At 46.3% G+C, this 18926-nt stretch overlaps 4 protein-coding genes across 11 annotated transcripts in view; 3 read left to right on the forward strand and 1 right to left on the reverse strand.

Annotated features, from left to right (window-relative positions):
• LOC6540983 (rap guanine nucleotide exchange factor 4) overlaps positions 1–6231 on the forward strand; it is a 35181-nt gene extending 28950 nt beyond the window's left edge. For all 4 annotated transcript variants that reach the window (XM_015159168.2, XM_026978561.1, XM_026978562.1 and 1 more), the window contains 14 exons: positions 21–118; positions 347–433; positions 490–631; positions 686–878; positions 1001–1146; positions 1333–1477; positions 2301–2477; positions 2662–2823; positions 3557–3918; positions 3988–4241; positions 4301–4471; positions 4692–4825; positions 4957–5306; positions 5372–6231. In XM_015159168.2, the coding sequence (XP_015014654.1) occupies positions 21–118; positions 347–433; positions 490–631; positions 686–878; positions 1001–1146; positions 1333–1477; positions 2301–2477; positions 2662–2823; positions 3557–3918; positions 3988–4241; positions 4301–4471; positions 4692–4825; positions 4957–5306; positions 5372–5499 (2549 nt within the window). In that variant the 3' untranslated portion in view covers positions 5500–6231. The remainder of the gene's footprint in view (positions 1–20; positions 119–346; positions 434–489; positions 632–685; positions 879–1000; positions 1147–1332; positions 1478–2300; positions 2478–2661; positions 2824–3556; positions 3919–3987; positions 4242–4300; positions 4472–4691; positions 4826–4956; positions 5307–5371) is intronic.
• Positions 6232–9188: 2957 nt separating this feature from the next.
• On the forward strand, positions 9189–10550 carry LOC6543344 (aldose reductase). Its single transcript, XM_001970692.3, has one exon. It carries the CDS (start codon positions 9397–9399, stop codon positions 10330–10332), a length of 936 nt encoding a protein of 311 aa, XP_001970728.1. The 5' UTR covers positions 9189–9396; the 3' UTR covers positions 10333–10550.
• A 373-nt stretch (positions 10551–10923) lies between these two features.
• On the forward strand, positions 10924–11841 carry LOC6541810 (CDGSH iron-sulfur domain-containing protein 3, mitochondrial). Its single transcript, XM_001970693.3, has 4 exons — positions 10924–11208; positions 11269–11413; positions 11494–11587; positions 11643–11841. The coding sequence occupies exons 1-4, from the start codon at positions 11161–11163 to the stop codon at positions 11764–11766; spliced, it is 411 nt and encodes a 136-aa protein (XP_001970729.1). The 5' UTR covers positions 10924–11160; the 3' UTR covers positions 11767–11841.
• Positions 11842–12110: 269 nt separating this feature from the next.
• LOC6542364 (microtubule-associated protein RP/EB family member 1) lies at positions 12111–18849 on the reverse strand. 5 transcript variants are annotated; one of them, XM_001970694.3, is made up of 8 exons: positions 18682–18849; positions 15497–15646; positions 15282–15427; positions 14765–15041; positions 13296–13438; positions 13159–13241; positions 13023–13095; positions 12111–12954 (listed from the first exon to the last, which is right to left on the reverse strand). In XM_001970694.3, the coding sequence occupies exons 2-8, from the start codon at positions 15615–15617 to the stop codon at positions 12904–12906; spliced, it is 894 nt and encodes a 297-aa protein (XP_001970730.2). In that variant the 5' UTR covers positions 15618–15646; positions 18682–18849; the 3' UTR covers positions 12111–12903. The 5 variants fall into 5 exon arrangements, with proteins under 5 accessions (XP_001970730.2, XP_015014708.1, XP_026834004.1 ...); XM_015159222.2 differs by lacking the exon at positions 14765–15041 and adding an exon at positions 13721–13979 and having other exon boundaries at positions 18682–18848; XM_026978203.1 differs by lacking the exon at positions 18682–18849 and adding an exon at positions 18498–18518.
• Between the last annotated feature and the right edge of the window lie 77 nt (positions 18850–18926).

The following is an 18926-nucleotide window of genomic DNA, read 5'->3' on the forward strand; positions in this document are numbered from 1 at the left end:
CTTGAACCATTCCTCTGCAGGCTTTGGACCCAGTGTACAAGCTACAGCCGCAGCCACATCGCCCACAAAGCGACCCCTCAGCCCCGACCACCCAAACCCAGCGCTGCCCATCACCGAGGTAAGAGCCCAGGGCGCGAGGAAGCCGGCGGAGCGCCGCCGTGGAACTCACATAAATAACAACAATGTAATGTCCTGACATGGACGACGACAAATGAGTTAATTTGCTGCTCCAGAGGCCGTCAAGGGAATTACAAAATATTTATGTGGCTTTCACGGGGGACACCTCCTATGCTTTTGACATTTCTGGCCTCCCGAGATCGGTAGTTGAAAGAGTTTGTATTTCCAGACGCCGAGTCCTGCTATGAACCGCATGGGCTGGGCCCTACGCACACTACTCGTCGCCGACAACTCGAGCTGTCTGAAGGATCGCAAGGTGAGTGAGTGGGAGGCGTCTGATGATTCGGGAAGCTAATTATGCCACCTGAACAGGTCTCCGGCAAGCTAATCCGCAAGTGCGCCCCCGGCACCGAGCTCGTCGACTGGCTGGTCAACCTCTCGCCCATCGTCCACACCCGCGCCCAGGCGGCTGGCATGTGGCAGGCGCTCCTCGAGGAAGGAGTACTCGCACACGGTGAGTTCCGACCGACAGCTTGTGCTGCATTTCCTAATCGGCGCCCCTCCGCAGTCAACAAGGAGCAGCCCTTCAAGGACAAGTGCTTCCTCTACCGCTTCCGCCTCGACGAGGAGGGCGGCACGGCGGCAGCGGGCGTGCCCCAGGCGGAGGACCTCGGAGCGGCCAACGAGCACATCCGCGAGGCGCTCAGCGCACTCTTCCAGCGCGGACCGGACGCCACTCTGCGTATGATCTTGCGCAAACCGTAAGTACGGAGGGTGCAAGTCCAGGCGGCCCAAGCCTGAAAGGCGTGCCCATTGGGCATTCCCAGACTTACCCTGTGAATCGATTGAGATGCCTTCATTTCCTATATTCCCTAATTCGCAGCTCGCACGAACGAACATCGGAGGAGCTGGAGCTGGTCTTCGAGGAACTGGTGCACATTGCCGCGCTCTCCCACTTGTCCACCAGCATAAAGCGGGAGCTGTCGTCCATTTTCGTGTTCGAGGCTCATGCCCAGGCGGGCACAATATGTGAGTATCCGGCCGCAGGATTAATAGCTCCCAGGCTGAGGAGCTGTGATTTGCGAAGGGGCAGGATGGGAGCAGTTGGGAAACTTTTTAATTAAGCCCCGGCTGATTAGGGCCCATAATGGGTCAGCCAACCCACGACGGCGCAGCAACGAGTCTTATCCCTCAACTCTCTTAACCCATTAACAGTATTCAATCAAGGCGACGAAGGACGCTCCTGGTACATCCTGCTCAAGGGGTCGGTGGACGTTGTGATACACGGCAAGGGCACTGTTGCCACTCTGAAGACTGGGGATGATTTTGGGAAGCTGGCCTTGATAAACGACGCACCCAGGTGAGTGAAGGCGCACCGATTGAGGCGATGCCATTGAGCAATTGTTAAGATTGTTGAGCAACCGCCCGTGTTGGACCCTTCTGTGGTTTCCACCTTCTCGTCCACTGACAGCACAACGGACTTGGCCGGACAATGGCCGCACAGCCACAATGGCCCGAACAAGTTACACCACGGCCCACTTGGTGCAACGCTCGAGATAACTGGCCACAAGCTCCTCCGCAACAGCGACAGATAACCAGCGGCATTGTGTGCGCTTTCGCTGCAAACAATTCAGATTTAAAACAAAGTATCGGCCAGGCCAACGTCCAATTTGTAAGCCTGACGCTTGAGCGGATGGCAAAGGCAGAAACCATCAAAGAGTTGCCAAAGAATGGAATCCGCTGCCATTGTTTGGCCATCGAGAGCTGAACGGAGGCAGTCCCTCTGCCAGGACTCGTTTTGTCTGCAGGCTTATTAACCCAAATGCGTGCACTTCCACTTCCGTTCATAATGCCCCAATGACAGGATAACTAGTTTAAGCTCCCACTCGGCTTTCGGGTTAATTAAAACAGTCAAAGAGCTTGTTTGCCCGCAACAAATATAATAAATCGCGCATATCGGCAGGCAGGCAATAATTCCGCATATATCAATTGAGTTTATTTGCCAACGTGCAGTTGCATCTGCCGCTGAAATCCAATTTAAAATATTACCAACTGCGGGGCTGGACATCAAGTGCATCCAGCCATCACACTCGTTTCACCATATGAAGTCACGAGGCTGTTGCTCAAACATTGCTTTAAACACATCCTCCCAAAGGACATCTAATTTACCCCGTCTTCCGCAGAGCCGCCACCATCGTACTGAAGGAGAACAACTGCCACTTGCTGCGCGTGGACAAGGAACACTTCAACCGGATACTGCGCGATGTGGAGGCCAACACCCTGAGATTGCAGGAGCACGGCAAGGATGTTTTAGTGCTCGAGCGCGTGGCAAAGCAACGTGGACAGCATTCGGCATTTAAGTGAGTGTCTAATCAATTTTTAATGTGTCTCAAAATGAATTTGGATTACGAGTTTGATTTGATGGGCTGCTGTTCGCTTTTTACGGCCATTTTTCGCCGTGACGGAATGTTACAACTTCACTGCATTACCAAGCCGGATAGTCTTGGGATCAAAATCAAAATATATTTGAATACCTCCCCACAGATATACGGTGATGTCGGGCACGCCAGCGAAGATGCTGGAGCACCTGCTGGAGACGCGACTGGGCCAGTCCGTGGGTGGAATGGACCCCTTCTTGGACGACTTCCTGCTCACACACATCGTATTCATGCCTGTCGTTCAGCTGGTTGATGAATTGGCCAATTAATATCCTTTTTAAACAACAAAGATCTAGTATTTATTTTTCAATTCCAGCCACGTCTCAGAACCTAATCCCCTCCTAGGAGCTCTTTAAGTCCCCATGTAGTAAGCCTACCGTTTCCAAGGTCCGTTTAGCTAGCTCCTCGACAGTCGGGCTGCACTAAACTGCAAAATCGCACTCTTCAGCCGTCCGAGTCACGTTCCCCTGGCTGGGAATTCAAAACATTTCCACAGCGCCAGTTTAAGTGCCGCCAGCACGCAAGCCCCTACACATGACCCCGATCCCGGCCAGCGGGACTTTCGGGTGGCTTTTGGGCTCGAGTGTAGCAGAAAATGCTAACAAGCTACACTTCCGCTTCCAACTTCAGTCGGAACAAAGCCACAATGATGACTTGGGTCAGCATTTTCGGGGTGCTTCAGTGGGGGTCAAGGTGGATGGTGAATGGTGGATGGTGGGTGGTGGGTGGTGGATGGTGGGGGAGCAGCTCTGGTCAATGATGCCTGAAACTAATCTCACAATCTGCATCGAAATACGTGATGAGTTTAATAAGCAGGCAGGACGTAGCAATAAGGTTAGCGAGAATGCGGGACAGAAATCAATAACCAGATTCCCAAGACGGGGAAACCACTTTGGGTTCGACTGACCCAGTAAAGCAGATTTCCAGGACCCAGCAAATCCCATTCTTAATCCGATTCGCAATCCCAAATGAAATTGGTTTCCGCCTTAACCGCCGTGCACCTTCCATTGCGATGCCCATGAGGATGCCCAAACACCCGAGGATCGGGAGTACATAATCAACTTCAAGAAGCGCGTGATCCAGTTCATGCAAAAGTGGGTCATGGCCGTCCGCCACGCGGCCTTCGAGGAGCCCAGTGTCTGCGACTTCATCGAGGACCTCGCCGCCGAGGTGGAGGCCGATCCCGACCTGAACGAGGAGACCAGCATAGTGCACAACGTGCTCACCCAGATGGCGCGCTACCAGGAGGACCGCAACCAGAACGCCGGCCAGAAGTGGAAGCTCCCGCCCAACGGCCAGCCTATCTGCCTCTTCAGTGGCAATGCGACGCCTTCGAAGACGGTCATCCGACCGGATGACGACAGTAAGTGCCATTCAATATAGATTTAATTCTAGGATAGCACTCATCGTGATTTCCACTCTGCTTTCTAAGTCATCTTCCGCGTCTACTGCGCCGACCACACCTACTGCACCCTGCGATTCCCCATGCACACCACGGCGGAGCTCATCAAGGCGTGTGCCGCCGACAAGCTGCAGCTGAACCGGGGTCCCGAGGATCTCGTCCTCGTCGAGGTGAAGTCGAACGGAGAGCGGTCCGTGTTCAAGGACAACGATGTCAGCATACCGACGGGCCTGTCCCTCAACGGGCGTCTGTTCGTATCCGTCAAGGACCACCTGGATGCCCTGGTAAGTGCTGGTTAGCTGGGCTGTTGGATGACCATTTGTTATCCTTGCCCCTTCCGCAGACCCAGCTGCAGGAGCAGGAGTGCCCCACCGAGGGCGTGGACATCGACCTTGAGATACTGAGCACCAAGGAGCTGGCCTACCACATCACCCTGTTCGAGTGGGACCTCTTCTGGGCCGTCCATGAATACGAATTGCTCTACCACACCTTCGGGCGGCATCACTTTGGCAAGGTAGGCAGGCAAACTTTGCCGAAAAGTGTCCAAAGTCTCGTTTGGGTAATTATCCTGCTGGACACTGGCCGCAAAATGCAGCCATTTGTCATCTGCTTGCAAATCGAGTTAGTCCAGAGTTTTGCCACTCGAACTTATTAAAGATGGCCCAAAGTTAGGGGGCCATACGTTTAGTAGGCACGACTCCCACGATGACTGAATTTCACACTCCCACTCGCAGATCACCGCCAACTTGGATGTGTTCCTCCGCCGCTTCAACGAGGTGCAATACTGGATTGTCACCGAACTGGTGTCCACTCCCAGTCTGAGCAAGCGCGTCGGTCTGGTCCGGAAGTTCATCAAGCTGGCCGCGTAGTAAGTTACTACTATACTATGATATTAGAATGGATCTCACTATGGATCCACATGTTACTAAGGCCATTTACATTTGGAGAAACATCCTTTCCAGCAAAAGACAGAGTAGTAAACTCTTTACATCGTTACAGCTGCAAGGAGTACCAGAACCTGAACGCCTTCTTCGCCGTGGTAATGGGTCTGTCCAACATGGCGGTGTCCAGGCTGCAACAGACCTGGGAGAAGATTCCGTCGAAGTTCAGGAAGATCTTCCAGGAGTTCGAGGCCCTGATCGACCCCAGTCGCAACCACAGGGCGTACCGAGTGTTCGTGGGCAAGCTGCAGCCGCCGCTGATACCCTTCATGCCGCTCCTGCTGAAGGACATGACCTTCGCCCACGAGGGCAACAAAACCAGCCTTGACGGCCTGGTGAACTTCGAGAAGATGCACATGATGGCGCAGACGATGCGCACCATCCGCTTCTGCCGCTCCAGGAGTCTGGGTAAGGCTGCTCACCCCATCTTCCAAATTAATTTGCTCATCGATTTCGATTTCGATTTGGAACAGGGCTGGAGCCGCCATCGCCGAAGAGCGAGGGCGAGGTGAGGTCCTACATCAGCAGCTTCCGCGTCATCGACAACCAGCGGGTGCTCACCGCCATGTCCCAGAAGGTGGAGCCCACCAGGAAGCTCTAAGCCCATGTGGAGCTCTCATCCGATTAGCCTGTAGCGCGTATTAAGTGTCTAACCCTAGTGTGTGTTAATCAACCGCAATTAGCTGCACAGTTATGAGCTTAGCCGGGTTGTTGTTGCCTTCGGAGAGCCAATTGGGCCACGGCCACCACAGCCCGGACCAACCTTCATCCGCATCCTCATCCGCATCCGCATCCGCATTAGCCTAAGCTACAGTGTACTACATCTACGACCCGACTAGGAACTATCTCAATCTTCTAATGAACTGAAACCCAAACGCATTGCAATGCAAACGAGAAACTTTTTGCTTTAGTACAAAACGAAAGATGGAAAACAAATTGAAATTCGGCGATTCCCCGCGGAAGCCGAAACGAATAAAAACAAAACTTGGACGTGTGTGATACTAAACATTTATAGGAGGCAACATCAAAACAAACACAACTATACTGCATAACTTCCCACAAAGCATTAATCTATAAATCCCGCGCGAGCTGGTGTAGAATAGTTTGTAAAATTGTACAACGTATCCGAGAGCATGGAATCTATATTTTTATAAACCCTAAACTAAAACCAACTATGAACAGTCTAATTACTGCTAGTTATTAGCATGTAAGCTACGTAGCGGATAAGTTACTTTATTTATAATTTCAAGTCCTATTTTCATTTGGTAGTCCTTTGCCCCTCCTCTTTTACGGCAACTCGCCAATAAAATACGAAACCGTTTATTAATATTTATTTACTCAGCCCCAATTCGTTTTATTTTGTTCAAAAATGCATACTTTTTCTATGCTACGTTGGATAAGAAAGTGCAAATGCAAGTGCACTCAAATAATTAAACACTGGAGAGGGACCTTATTAGTTGTAGTTATGTACATACATAGACATATGAGAAATATTTACATTTGTTTATTACACGTGCAACTGTGTTTAAAATATCGGGAGTATTTCTCCAAATTGTCGTTTTTAGATCTCACAATAATAATGCAGTTCAAACTATTCAAGGATTTTCCTTTAGTCCAACAAATTGTGCGTAGAACTCTGGGGTTCTTCACCCAGTATAAAATGTACTTATTTTTTGAACACAACTGTACAACATATGCATCGTATTACTATAGTCGGTAGCAGTAGAGAACGATTGGCCATATGAAGTATTTCTAATCCGGCCGGATATAGAACAAACGTCCGTCTGCGTCAACTAAAGGTCGAAGCATCGAGATGATTAAAATTTGGATCAGCCAATACAACTTTACTTTTCTTAATAGTAAACTAAAATATGTATTATTATTATCATTATGGCTCGGAAAGCCATATAAATGGCGGGGTATGTGAATTAACATTAATAGTAAATACATTTTTACCGACTATCCTAAGATCGGGGATACGACTGTATCGCTTTCGCCTTCATTAGCAGCCCTCAGTCAGTAAATGTACTCGTAGTTACCAAACTACCCAACTCCTCTCCCAAGTAAAGGTCTCTCAAACAACGATTTATCACGTAAACGCCATTCCTAGATGTAACCAAAACTTTGACCACTTTGCGTAGAATGTAATTTTCGTATTAAATACTTTTCTTTATGAAAACCAATCAAAATCAACAATATATTCAAATATAATCAAGTGGTTTCTCCTTCATAATAAAACAAAGCAAATGCAAACGAATATTCGACAACACTTTTATAGATATAGCGAACCGATTAAAACAAAACAATATGGTTTAGTTCATAGTTAATGAGATGTAAAAATTTCGAATTGATTTACAAGCAAAGCAACACCAATTTTAGTATGGTACAGTTTGTAAGTAGAGTTGAAAAGCCATTAATTACTTTATCTACACCACGAGCTACGGAAACGGGTAGTATCTATTGTGTAGGCGTTTTAAACCCGACGCAACCTTACAATCCTCTGAGGAAATATTCGAAATAAGCCAACTCTTTGGTGCTAATGGCACGCGAAAAGTACATTTATCTGGAAATATTTATCTAGCAGATGCATTAATCTAGCATATGGACCGTATAACCCATTTTAGTGTTAAGAAATCGTTTCCCACAACGGAAACTTCTAACGTGTCAAATCCAAAAATGTTTCTACATTTTTAATACTGCTATGTTGACGTAATTGCAACAAAACACCACCTCTATTGTTATTGTTGTGCACTTTCAATAATACGATTTACATGCTATATAGTACATATATCAAATATGCAAGTACTCCAAAAGGGAAAATTTCAAATTTCACTTGTGATTCGATTTGACAATCTCAAAACCTAACTCTACGAACTTTTATTTCTGAAATATAGCCTAGGCACTTGCATAAATTCAACATCATTGGGTAACTCACGGATGCACAAAAAAGATATATTCATGCTATACGTATATACCTCCGTTACCAAGACATAGCTAATGCAATCAGTCGTAATCAGTCAGTAAATGTTTGAGCCGTAACTAGTTCTAACCACTAAATGTTCAAATCAGTGTTTACATGTCTAACGCAATACAATCTCGAAGTTTACTTACCTACCAAATAGCAAAGTAGAATAAATAGTTCGTAATGGGGATGACCAGACGGCTCCCAGAGCTCACAGTAAGAAGACAACACCAACCACTTAGAAGTAATGAATCCATCGATTATGGTATAGGCGTGCATGTGTGTAGCAAAAGCAGAGATCTTTAAGCCGTACTACCAGTTACATAATCTACCTACCAGAAACCCCATACCCCGAAGCAAGATTTGTGCAATGCAGAGCAGATATTTCAATAGCAACTCTAAATGTTGAACCTAAGCGAAACAATATATCTTTGAATGTCTAACATTTTGAACTCAACTAATATTCGAATAAAGATTTATGTGTTAGCAAGATGCTACTTGTTTTTTATTCGTACTCAGGGGGCAATTGATATCGCAATAGCTATCAAAATTTCGTTTACCAGCTTTATTTCTTTTCAATTTCAATTTAATTTTTTTAAATTTTGGGCAATAGGGACTGTGAAAAAATTTGTGGAGTTCCATCTGTTTATATCATCGGAATTTTTAATTTAACTTTAATTAATTTAAGGGCTTAAAAACAAAAATGAATTTTTGAATAGTTTTAGTTCCTATGATAAAACAAAAGACACTAGAATAATAGAATAATTATATTATATAATATTATAATAATAATTATTCTAGTGTCTTTGATAAAACCCTGTCGAAGCTTTTAGAGATGATCACCTCTCGATTTATGTAAACCAATCGGTTACCTGTTCGATCGGCCGCCAACTCTTCTGCCTTGAGTGTTTCTAAATTCATTACAATTCGCCCTCTACTTGGGGTTTTTTCACTTGGAGTTGGTCCATACCATTGTTCTCACCTTATCTGCTGCTTACATAATTAATTCTTATTTATAATTAATTAATTATAATTAATAAAAAGATCGGCTTAGATATCGGCTATGTATAATTCCCGCCGGGCGCTTGGGAGCAGTGCCTTACACTCGCGATCGATTCAATAATTGGGGAATACCTCGCCAGCTGTGGTGTACAACTCGAATACTTGATTTCTTAATGCATATAAATATGTCGTTTTATAAACGTTAAAATGACGCGTATTTTGCTCGGAGTACAATTCCACAATTCATCCAGCATTGAGCTTTCAAAAAACGCCAGATCTAGTTGGAAAAAGCCAAACTGGCATCGCTGGTCGGGAATATCCGCGCGTTGTCCGTGACGTCACCGGATGACACAGCAGCTGCTCGGCCGCCGTGACAAAATCATCGAAACCGGCTGAGCGGGCCAACAGTTGTCCGCGAAGCTTTCGACGAGCTGGAACAGATAGAGATTGAATCGCGGGAAAGGCGTAATCACACTGGTTTAGACTCAGAAGCGTCCAATTTGCACAGCGTTAATTATCAGCGCCAGCGACACGATGACCAATAGGGCTCCCACCATCCGGCTGAACAACGGGCGCGAGATGCCGATCCTGGGCCTGGGCACATGGAAGTCCTTCGAATCGGACGCCTACCACTCGACGCGCCACGCCCTTGACGTGGGCTACCGGCACCTGGACACCGCCTTCGTCTACGAGAACGAGACGGAGGTGGGCCAGGCGATCTCCGAGAAGATCGCCGAGGGAGTGGTCACTCGCGAGGAGGTCTTCGTGACCACCAAGCTGGGTGGGATCCACCACGACCCTGCACTGGTGGAGCGCGCCTGCCGCCTGAGCCTGAGCAACCTGGGTTTGGAGTACGTGGACCTCTATCTAATGCACATGCCGGTGGGCCAGAAGTTCCACAACGACAGCAACGTGCACGGAACCCTGGAGCTGACGGACGTGGACTACCTGGACACCTGGCGAGAGATGGAGAAGCTGGTGGACCTCGGTCTGACGCGCAGCATCGGGCTTTCCAACTTCAACGCCGCCCAGACGGAGCGAGTGCTGGCCAACTGCCGCATCCGCCCGGTGGTGAACCAGGTGGAGTGCCACCCAGGCTTCCAGCAGCGCCAGCTTCGGGAACACGCCAAGCGCCACGGCCTGATCATTTGCGCCTACTGCCCCCTGGCACGCCCCCAGCCCGCTCGGCAGTGGCCGCCCTTCCTCTACGACGAGCATGCCCAGAATCTGGCCAAGAAGTACGGCCGGACCACGGCCCAGATCTGCCTGCGTTATTTGATCCAGCTAGGCGTGGTGCCACTGCCCAAGTCGTCGAACAAGGCCCGCATCGAGGAGAACTTCCGGGCCTTCGACTTCGAGCTGAGTCCCGAGGACGTCGCCGGCATGGAGCAGTATCACACCGGGCAGCGCACGGTGCCGTTCTCGGGGATGTCGGGACATAAATACTACCCGTTCAACGACGAGTTTTAGACAACTCGGAAAAACTCGGTCTCGGCCTGTTTGGCTTGAACTGCAAACGAAAAGTGTGGTATTCCAAGTCGGGTGTTTTTTTAGTTGTTTACTCAAAGTTAAAGAGGTTTCCGGTAAAGCGATGCATTGATTTCCCTTTATATTTTATTGGAAGCGGTTCGTAAGACACCCCCGTTTGTAGTATTTGTATTGTAAAATAAAGTATATTACGTAGAAGATCTCGAGGCGGTCGAGCTAATCAGTTTGTCTAACGGGGCCGCTTGATAAATGGTGTTATCTGGGAGAATTCGGCGTGTGCACCCGTCGGTCGGAACTCAGAATTCCAAGTCAAGTATGGGGCGCAAAACGAGCCATTCCATTCAGATGAATTTCTTTGATAGCCGCTGAAATACCTGTAAACGGAGAGAGACATTTCTAGGCGCATCGGAATCATATCTCTGCTTATCAGTTCAACAGATTCTGGAATTGTGAAATCAAATTTCAAATTGACGACCTTGGGCAGCGATAACGGCAGATAGAGCATCGATAGGTGCTATTGCCGGAACGCTTAGCAGCACTGGGCACTTAGCTTGGGCGGTCTGGCAGCACTGGCCAATTTCTAAATCCCCAATCTATTTTCTTTCTCGCTACCAGAAAGACACATATACCCTGTGACCATTTAGGTGTACATTAAAGCAGTAACTATCAATACGCTCGATGAGCCCATTATAACCTGGTCAACTTTGTAGTATGACCATGCCACACCATGACCATCGATGGCAACATATCGATACCTTCAACAGTGCAATTATCAGCTTAAATAAAGAACAAAAATAAATCTGCGTTAGCATGTCATTGATACTACGGCGGAACCTGGGGGCCTCCTGGTTGCTTAAGGTAAGCTTCCCGTAACTGAGAAAAATCACCCGAAGATTTCATGGCATTACTCCCACCCAGGCCTGCTACAGTTCCAGCGCGAAACCGGGGGACTCGGCCAAAACAATTCCCAAGAACTTGCTCGAGGATAAGCAAACGGCCGTCCTGCAAAAGGAGAACGGGGCGATCTTCGACAAGCGACCCTTCAAGATCCACCTAGACAAAGGTACTATTCAGAAATCCCAGCGAACCGGTGCCTAGGGAACAAGTACATATTTACATAACCACAACTCGCGATCTCAACAGATAAAACATACAGCTGGTGCCTGTGCGGCAAGTCCAAGTCCCAGCCCCTCTGTGATGGAATGCACAAGAACGAGTTCCTGAAGATCAAGCAGAGGTAGGTCCTTGAGCACGAGCTCTAATAGCGAAGTAATACCCCTTTTGTCTTCCAGGCCCATCCGGTTCAAGGTGGAAAAGTCGGGAGACTATTGGCTCTGCAACTGCAAACAGACAACCCACAGACCCTTCTGCGACGGCACCCACAAGCAGCCACACATCCAGAGCGCCGTCAAATAGTTTCATTTGTTTAATTCGTTGAAGTGCCCTGCCCGTGTGCGAAAATGAGAAATGCATTAATGTTGAATCAAGCAACAGACGTTTTTATTCTAGAACCTAGATTATAGATCGCAGGTGGTACACCCCACTGATGCTCCTCCGCAATGCTGTGGCGTGCGATAATCATACATTTACTTGTGTCTTTCAAAAACACAGTTTGACTATTATGTGAGTGTGGATCGTGTGTTAACAAATTATTTACAATGATCAGAGAAGAGAAATGAAGGGTTGAAAGTTTCCGCTTGGGGTAAGGGTAACCTATCCGTGCGTTGTGTAATTTGATAGCCAGGAATCAAAAAGGTGTGTTTGAAAATAGAAGGACGTTCGGTTTTATTTAAACTTTTTAACGAGTTCTGCCTGTTTTACACATAAATATAGAACTTAAAAAATTGAGAGCAAAATTCACTTATTTTATACAATTATTTTGTTATGAAGCCAATTATTTAAAAATATAAATTGAAAGTACAAAATACCGTTTGTTGAACATAATTTCAGATTAGACAAATTCGGCTCTTGTGATCCACTACATACAACACTCAAAACGACTAAAGTCAGCTAGTGAAAAGTTTAACTTATAAAAAAATTATAAATGTGTAAGCCATACAAAGAGCTAAGCTAAATCATAGTAAAATTGTAAGCGGAGCATTCAAATTTTCTTAGTTGGGAGTTTGTGTAGCTTTCAAAGAAGAATTTTGAAAAGGGTAGGCTGGCTTTCCTTTAGATAGTGAGATTTAGTTTCGTTTATTCCGCTAAAATACAAACAATTTAAATAGAAATGGTTGATGATGTTCTTCACACTCATCGTCAACAGCAGCAAAACTTTCTCGGGCACAATTTTGAATCGAAAAAAATCTCTGAGCAGTGACGCGTTAGTATTAAAGAAAAGTTTGAAGAATAACTATTTAATCACGTGGCGCTCCTGTTGTCAGCCTCGGCTTAGGATATCAAACACTGCATTTGTTAGTCTTCTCGTTTGCTTAACGTCTTCTTGGTTTCTGTCTGAATAATAAACTCTGTCCCCTTCATGATGCTTCTTGACTTATGTTTTGAATATGTATGCAGCAAATGGAGAACGAACGTTTTCGTTCTCGTTTTAAATTAATACTCCTCGTCCTCTGGTGGTGCATCGTCAGGCGGCGCAAAACCATCCTGCAAATAGAAAATATAAGTCTAAGCGATTGCAGGGCTGGGCCAAAAAGAGTACAGACTTGTCCTACCTCAGTCGCATATAAGATGTCCAAAATCTTTTGGATGATCGGGTGCGCCTCGGCGTCATCGGCTTCTTGGCAACTAGAAAAGTAATAGAAAGTAGGCATGGTGTCCTTAATTGAACCTGTAGGATTCAATACTTACAGAATTTCAATATCCCGCAACTTGGAGAAGTAGAAATCACGCTCCTTTTCCAATCCCTCCAGGTTTATGCGCATATCCATGACCTGATCCTGAATATTAGTATCGGTTTTTTGCTTATTTTCTTGATCTTGACCCACCTGGTTTGACATCTCTTCTATTTGCTGATTGTTGACTGAATTGCTCGCGTCGTTCTTCTTGACCGTGCCCGTGCTGTTGGCACCTGCGGTTATTCTGCTCGCTGGGGCTGCGTTGTTGGTGCGTGGCAGCACCTTGGAGACTGCTTGAATGGGCAAAACGAGCGAGGTTAGTAGGCAAACTTCCAGGCCGCATATAGAAGCATAAGGAATCAGCAAACGTGAAGCACAGACAGCTTGTGTCTTCTTTTCGTGCTTTTGTGTTAACTTGGATGATGTGCATTTAGTTTCTTAAGTTTCACAACATCTACATGGACCTTGGCATGCGATATGTACAATTCTCTGACCATGTGGATAGTGCGTACGATAATGACAGGAAAGATAGCGATAGGAGGATACAATTGGGGAACCAAACCAAAACAACATACTGGGCTTCATTGTAGACGTCGTTGCCGGGCGTGTCGTTGCCGTTGGGCCACGTCGATAGCTGCTGGACACGCCGCTGGCCGCCGTGCCGGGCAGTGACTTCACCGCTCCCGATCCGAAGCCCATTGGGGCTCCCTCGCGCACCGCGCTGGCATCGTAGTCCCTGCCATCGTAATTGGCGTCGAAGAACTTTTTAAACCATTGCAAAAACTCGAAATTGTCTTGAAAGCGACCCTTGATTAATTTATCAATGGGTATAATCTAAAAGTAAAATGGGCGAGAAATATGCAGACAGGTGAGAGAGCGTGGGTGAATGTAAATGCAAAGGGAACGAAGAATAAACAAACACACGGTATGATTTTGTGATAACAGAAATCTTTGGCCAGCCAAAGCACCACATAAAAAAAATGTTCATAAGTTAAACCTTTCACAATGATGCAGTGACACGAAGAAATTTTAAGTTAAATTTAACTCAGGTGAGCAAACGATTTTACCTACGTAACTGACGATTTAACCACTAGGAACGGTGTGATTGAACATTCGGAATATCCCTGCGAACGTGTGAGCAGGCTTTATAATGAATTGCTTTGATTTATTAGCAGTATACACCCGCTTCCATAGATATGATCTAACCTTTTTGCTTTTAACCTTGTAGTACAGAATTACTGTACACTAAAAACGATAAATAAATTTGGAGTTGGAAATATACATGTACATAGATCCAAATATTTAGGTATTTCCCATCACTGTACGGTGGATGAAGAGGAGTTAGTGGGTGGGATGTGGGACAACAACAGATCCTCCGACTTGTGTGCTTTGTGCTAGGATGCGACTGAATTTGTGTGCGTTTAGTGTGGTACGTGGTGCTCCAGCAGCCCAAGGTCAGTGGGGTGGGTGGAGTTGTGGAGTTTTGTGTGGTGTGGTGTGTCATCCCAGTTTTGCCTGGTTCCGCTGCGTGCTTCACGTTCGTTTGCTTCGCAAATGAAATGAAATGGCAAGCAAATGGCTCTTCCACACCGGTGTACGTGGCTTCGACAGAACCGTACCAGTTGAAGCGATGACCCGTGCTGGCACTCGTCCGCTACCAGCTGGAGCCTGCAGTGGTCGCCGGTGCATCAAATGTAGATCGTTGTTGCTGCTGCCCACGCCACTGCCTCCGTTACTGCCGTGTCCGTTGCCATTGCCCAACTTCACTCCGCCCCGCTGAGTCACGGGATCGTAGTCGCGACCGTCATAATTGGCGTCGAAGAACTTTTTAAACCATTGAAGAAACTCAAAGTTGTCTTGAAAGCGTCCCTTAATCAGTTTATCAACTGGAATGATCTGTGGTTCGGTGTGATCGGTGTTTGCGTAATCGTGAAGTACATTTGTAACGGAAATCGCAGTTAGTAACAACATATAGGAATTTATTGTTACAGTGGACATTGCTTATAGTGACGCTGTAAGCGCTTCCACTGTACCGTGCCCATGTCCACTCTTCATTCCTCGGATTGGGTGGATTTGTGTGGCAAAATAAAATAAAGGTTCGAAAAATACAAAAGTAATCTAAGCGAGCGGGTATACCTTATCCACAGACATCTTTTTGAAGCCCGCCTGCAATATCTTGAAGTTCTGAATGTACTCGTGCTCCAGATTGGTACGAAATTTGACACGCTTTACGGGCACTGAATTGGGGAACAGCATGTCCATGAACTGACAGTAAGCGGCACCTAGAAGGGGAAGCGTAGGTTGATCCCGGCACACACTAAGCACTTCGTAGACGAGTCAAGCCCACTTACCTGTGCAGAGCTCCTCGATTTTTGAGAATTGCGACTGGAGGCAATCGTTTACCCAGGCTAGCATGTCGTGGCGCGAGAGATTCTCTGACGTCACATTTGTGGAGTAGACGTTAACAGCCATGATGGTGTCCTCTGATTTATTGAGCAGCACTGAAACGAAGATGCAGAAGGCTGGTTAGTTGGTAACTGCACAGTGGCGGCTCCACATGCAGTCCGTGTGGGAGTGCTAGCGCCATGAACGGCTCTTAATTGCGGCAGCTAATAATTGTTTTGCCTCGGGGTGCATTGAAGCGTGTCCCATGTGCGTGCTCAATATCAAGATCACGATAATCATCAGCAAAGCAAACGGCAACCGGGAACGCCAAATGATTGCTATTGGACATGTTACCGTTGCACACTCTTTCCACGAATCTGCAGAATATGTTCCTCGAAAGTAGTTTGGCGGGTTGGCCATCACAAATAAGCTTTTCCATACCAAAAGCTAATTATCTTACATCCCGGAATGATCATAGCAATCTACCTGGTTGCACTTACTATTTGTGTAAATACGAAGTTCCTATGTAACTCAATTTGCAAAATGAAAACGAACTGTGAAAGTAACTTTGGTTTCTTTTATTTCGTTTTACGCTCGGCTGTGACATACTGAAGGCTTTGAAATCTTTACTGAACAGCAACATTCTCAAGGCCTGTTTTTTGACCACTGGTCGCCATCCAGTTATTTTTAAAAATGAATGTTTATAATATGTGTATTTAAAATCACTTAAAATATAATGGCACGGCACTACGACTAATCATAAAGACAAAAAGGTATTTCATACCCCAAACAATCTTATCCTTAAATTTGCAGTATCTCTGCTTTCCTCAAGTTCACGACATGGATAAATCCTTAGAATCACAAGCCAAGTTATTCTGAACTTCATATAAGTACTCCTCAGACCCATCTCGACACTTACGAGAGCATAAACGACGATCAATCGAATTGGCTGGCGATGGCGATGGCGAAGTGGAATGAAAATGCTCCGCGGACACTGGAACAGGCGAACAATGAACTTGGACTGTTCGCCGCTACCAAGCGTAGATATCGGTCCGCTTCGTTGCGACTCGAAGATGGAGATTACTCATGGACCGCGTCATTGGCATTATCAATTTCAGCCTGGCCAGCAGGAACATACAGCATGGGCACTCTAACGTGGGCCAGCGAGATAAAGAATTAGCCGGCATTTGGCAGCCAGCCTATAAATACACCGACTCACGTCGGCCGTGGGCCTTTCAGTGTTTCCGTAAAACTCCGACTCTTCACCTTTTCGCTGCGCGAGTGTACGGTGCATTGACCCGAAAGGGCGGAACTCCAATTCAAATGCGGAGCGATTTGCTGCTCGCTTATTGATTTAAGTGCCCCCCGCCAGAGAGGGCACAACAATAGCTGTGCCCCAAATACAAGTAGGGATTACTACACAGGGGAATGTTTTCTATAAAGAAATCATATCCTTCCATCTGAAGAAATTACGCATTCCAATTGCTTACAACTAAATTAGTTATTTCTTAAACAGTCGAGTTTGTCTTTTCCCATAAGTGGATAAGGCAATGAAATTCAATGATTCAGTAAAATTTGTATTTTTACAAATAATATAACACCAAACCTAATTAAGAAATTCATAATACAATGCTTAACCCGAAAAGATATTTATAAAACCAAATGGTTTCTCTATGAAAAATTGCATTTCAAATAAAACCTTTAGTTTCGGTTGGTTAATTTCCTTCAAGTTTGAAACTAACTAAAAATGCAATTCTGAACAAAATTGTATGAAAGATCTTGTTTACTTTTTTCTTGCAAATCTCTCTTTGATCGGTGACACTTAATATTTATACTTTGAGCAGTCCAACATTTTCATGACAGTTTCATGAGTCATATGCCCAATAACTCATCGGAGATCATTATATCCACAAAATTCCCAGTTGGTAAGTCGCTGATGTGTAACATTTCCATTCCAGACACTACGTAGTGGATGATCCAGCCGACGGGTGATGGGTTTTTCGGCCAGTGTAGTTTGTTGTGGCTGTCGATAAGTCAGTGTGCGGGTGTGGGCGCGTGCAGCGGAAGTTGCAAGCGAACTAATTAAGCAGAACCAGGGAAACGGAAAATAGGAGCGAAACAGGGAATTAGTGGCCAAGCCGGGCTTTCCATTTCTATCCCAATTCTGGAGACTTCCATATTCAAAACATAGTTATGTACACATGTCCAAATCCCAAGTGTGAAACAATCTGATCAGGGTGGAAGTGTGTCAACAACAATAAGCTGTTTGAGCAACAAATAAACATTCCGATATTATGAGCCAAATCCGCTCGAGACTGCGAGTGAGTGTTTTCAGTGTTTTTGAGTGGAAACCAAAATAAAGAAACCGGCATTCTAGTGGAGCTACATCGGGAAGGCCAAAAAGCTGCGTCGGCGGAGCCCATTTCAATTAAGCCAATAAAAATAGTGACTTGAGCTAAAGGAAAACAAAACAAGTCCGAGAATTGTTGGTAACTGGACAGCTCACACCACACACCACACAAACGCACAATCCGAAGAAATGCGGGGGCTTGAGAGATAAGTTGTAGAAGAATGACGTCATCGAATCGGTGGGTCTAACCCAGAGAATATGGTTTCACCGCTTTTCCAGACGTTGCGAGCATCGGGAAAGGGGTAGGGGTTGGACACCATCCACCATATATGTACACTGCACCGGAATTTTTGCGGCCTCTTTCTCTTCGGCTGTGGCAAGCACACACGCACATACGCACACACGCTTGCCGAGATGACAGTCAGTCACACTTGCAAGGAACCAGGATAGGGGACTTTATTTTTGGAGGAGGAAACGAATCAGCAGCAGGCGACATTTAAATATACAAGGCACACGCACGCACACAGGCGCACGCAGGCTCCGCGATGTACAGCTATTCGGCCCAAGTGTGCACTTGAAGTTTTCGGCAGAGTTATTTTAAATCGCCACATATGTACCGATGAACTTTCTTTTCTGCTGACGCTACTTCTAGGTTTGCCATTTCTTCTTCTCTTCTTTTTTTGCGATAAAAGTCGAGGAGCCGCACACACACACATACACGGAGAGAGATACACTCACTGACTCATGCAGACGCAGAGGCACATTCATCCGGTAAATCCTTCGATCCTCTGATAAACTCACCTAATCAGTTGGTCGCTTTCCTTCGGCCGAGGGAGAAATAAATTATTCCTGGCTTTAAACAAAGAAATGCTAATTCTATGACGAACTCTCTTCTGCTAAACGAGCGAGCGCTAGGGATGTAAAATGTACACTGATGCATCGGCCGCCCAGCGCATGTCCGCATGGATGGCTATCGATAGCCGCTAGTGATGGACGATAGTGTTCGGTGCAGTATCCAGCTATTTCGGCTGTTATATTTGAAAACG

This window comes from Drosophila erecta, unplaced genomic scaffold, assembly GCF_003286155.1.
Source record: "Drosophila erecta strain 14021-0224.00,06,07 unplaced genomic scaffold, DereRS2 tig00000055-arrow-pilon, whole genome shotgun sequence".
In the NCBI taxonomy this organism is placed as follows: domain Eukaryota; kingdom Metazoa; phylum Arthropoda; class Insecta; order Diptera; family Drosophilidae; genus Drosophila; species Drosophila erecta.

Excerpts from the sequence above, each read along its gene's own strand:
- LOC6541810 (XM_001970693.3), top strand. The coding sequence starts at position 11,161 with ATGTCATTGATACTACGGCGGAACCTGGGGGCCTCCTGGTTGCTTAAG. Across the intron at positions 11,209-11,268 it reads GGGCCTCCTGGTTGCTTAAG|GCCTGCTACAGTTCCAGCGC; the intron begins GTAAGCTTCCCG and ends ACTCCCACCCAG. Across the intron at positions 11,414-11,493 it reads CAAGATCCACCTAGACAAAG|ATAAAACATACAGCTGGTGC; the intron begins GTACTATTCAGA and ends CGATCTCAACAG.
- LOC6543344 (XM_001970692.3), top strand. The coding sequence starts at position 9,397 with ATGACCAATAGGGCTCCCACCATCCGGCTGAACAACGGGCGCGAGATG.
- LOC6542364 (XM_001970694.3), bottom strand. The coding sequence starts at position 15,617 with ATGGCTGTTAACGTCTACTCCACAAATGTGACGTCAGAGAATCTCTCG. Across the intron at positions 15,428-15,496 it reads AATCGAGGAGCTCTGCACAG|GTGCCGCTTACTGTCAGTTC; the intron begins GTAAGTGGGCTT and ends TTCCCCTTCTAG. Across the intron at positions 15,042-15,281 it reads AAAAGATGTCTGTGGATAAG|ATCATTCCAGTTGATAAACT; the intron begins GTATACCCGCTC and ends ACCGAACCACAG.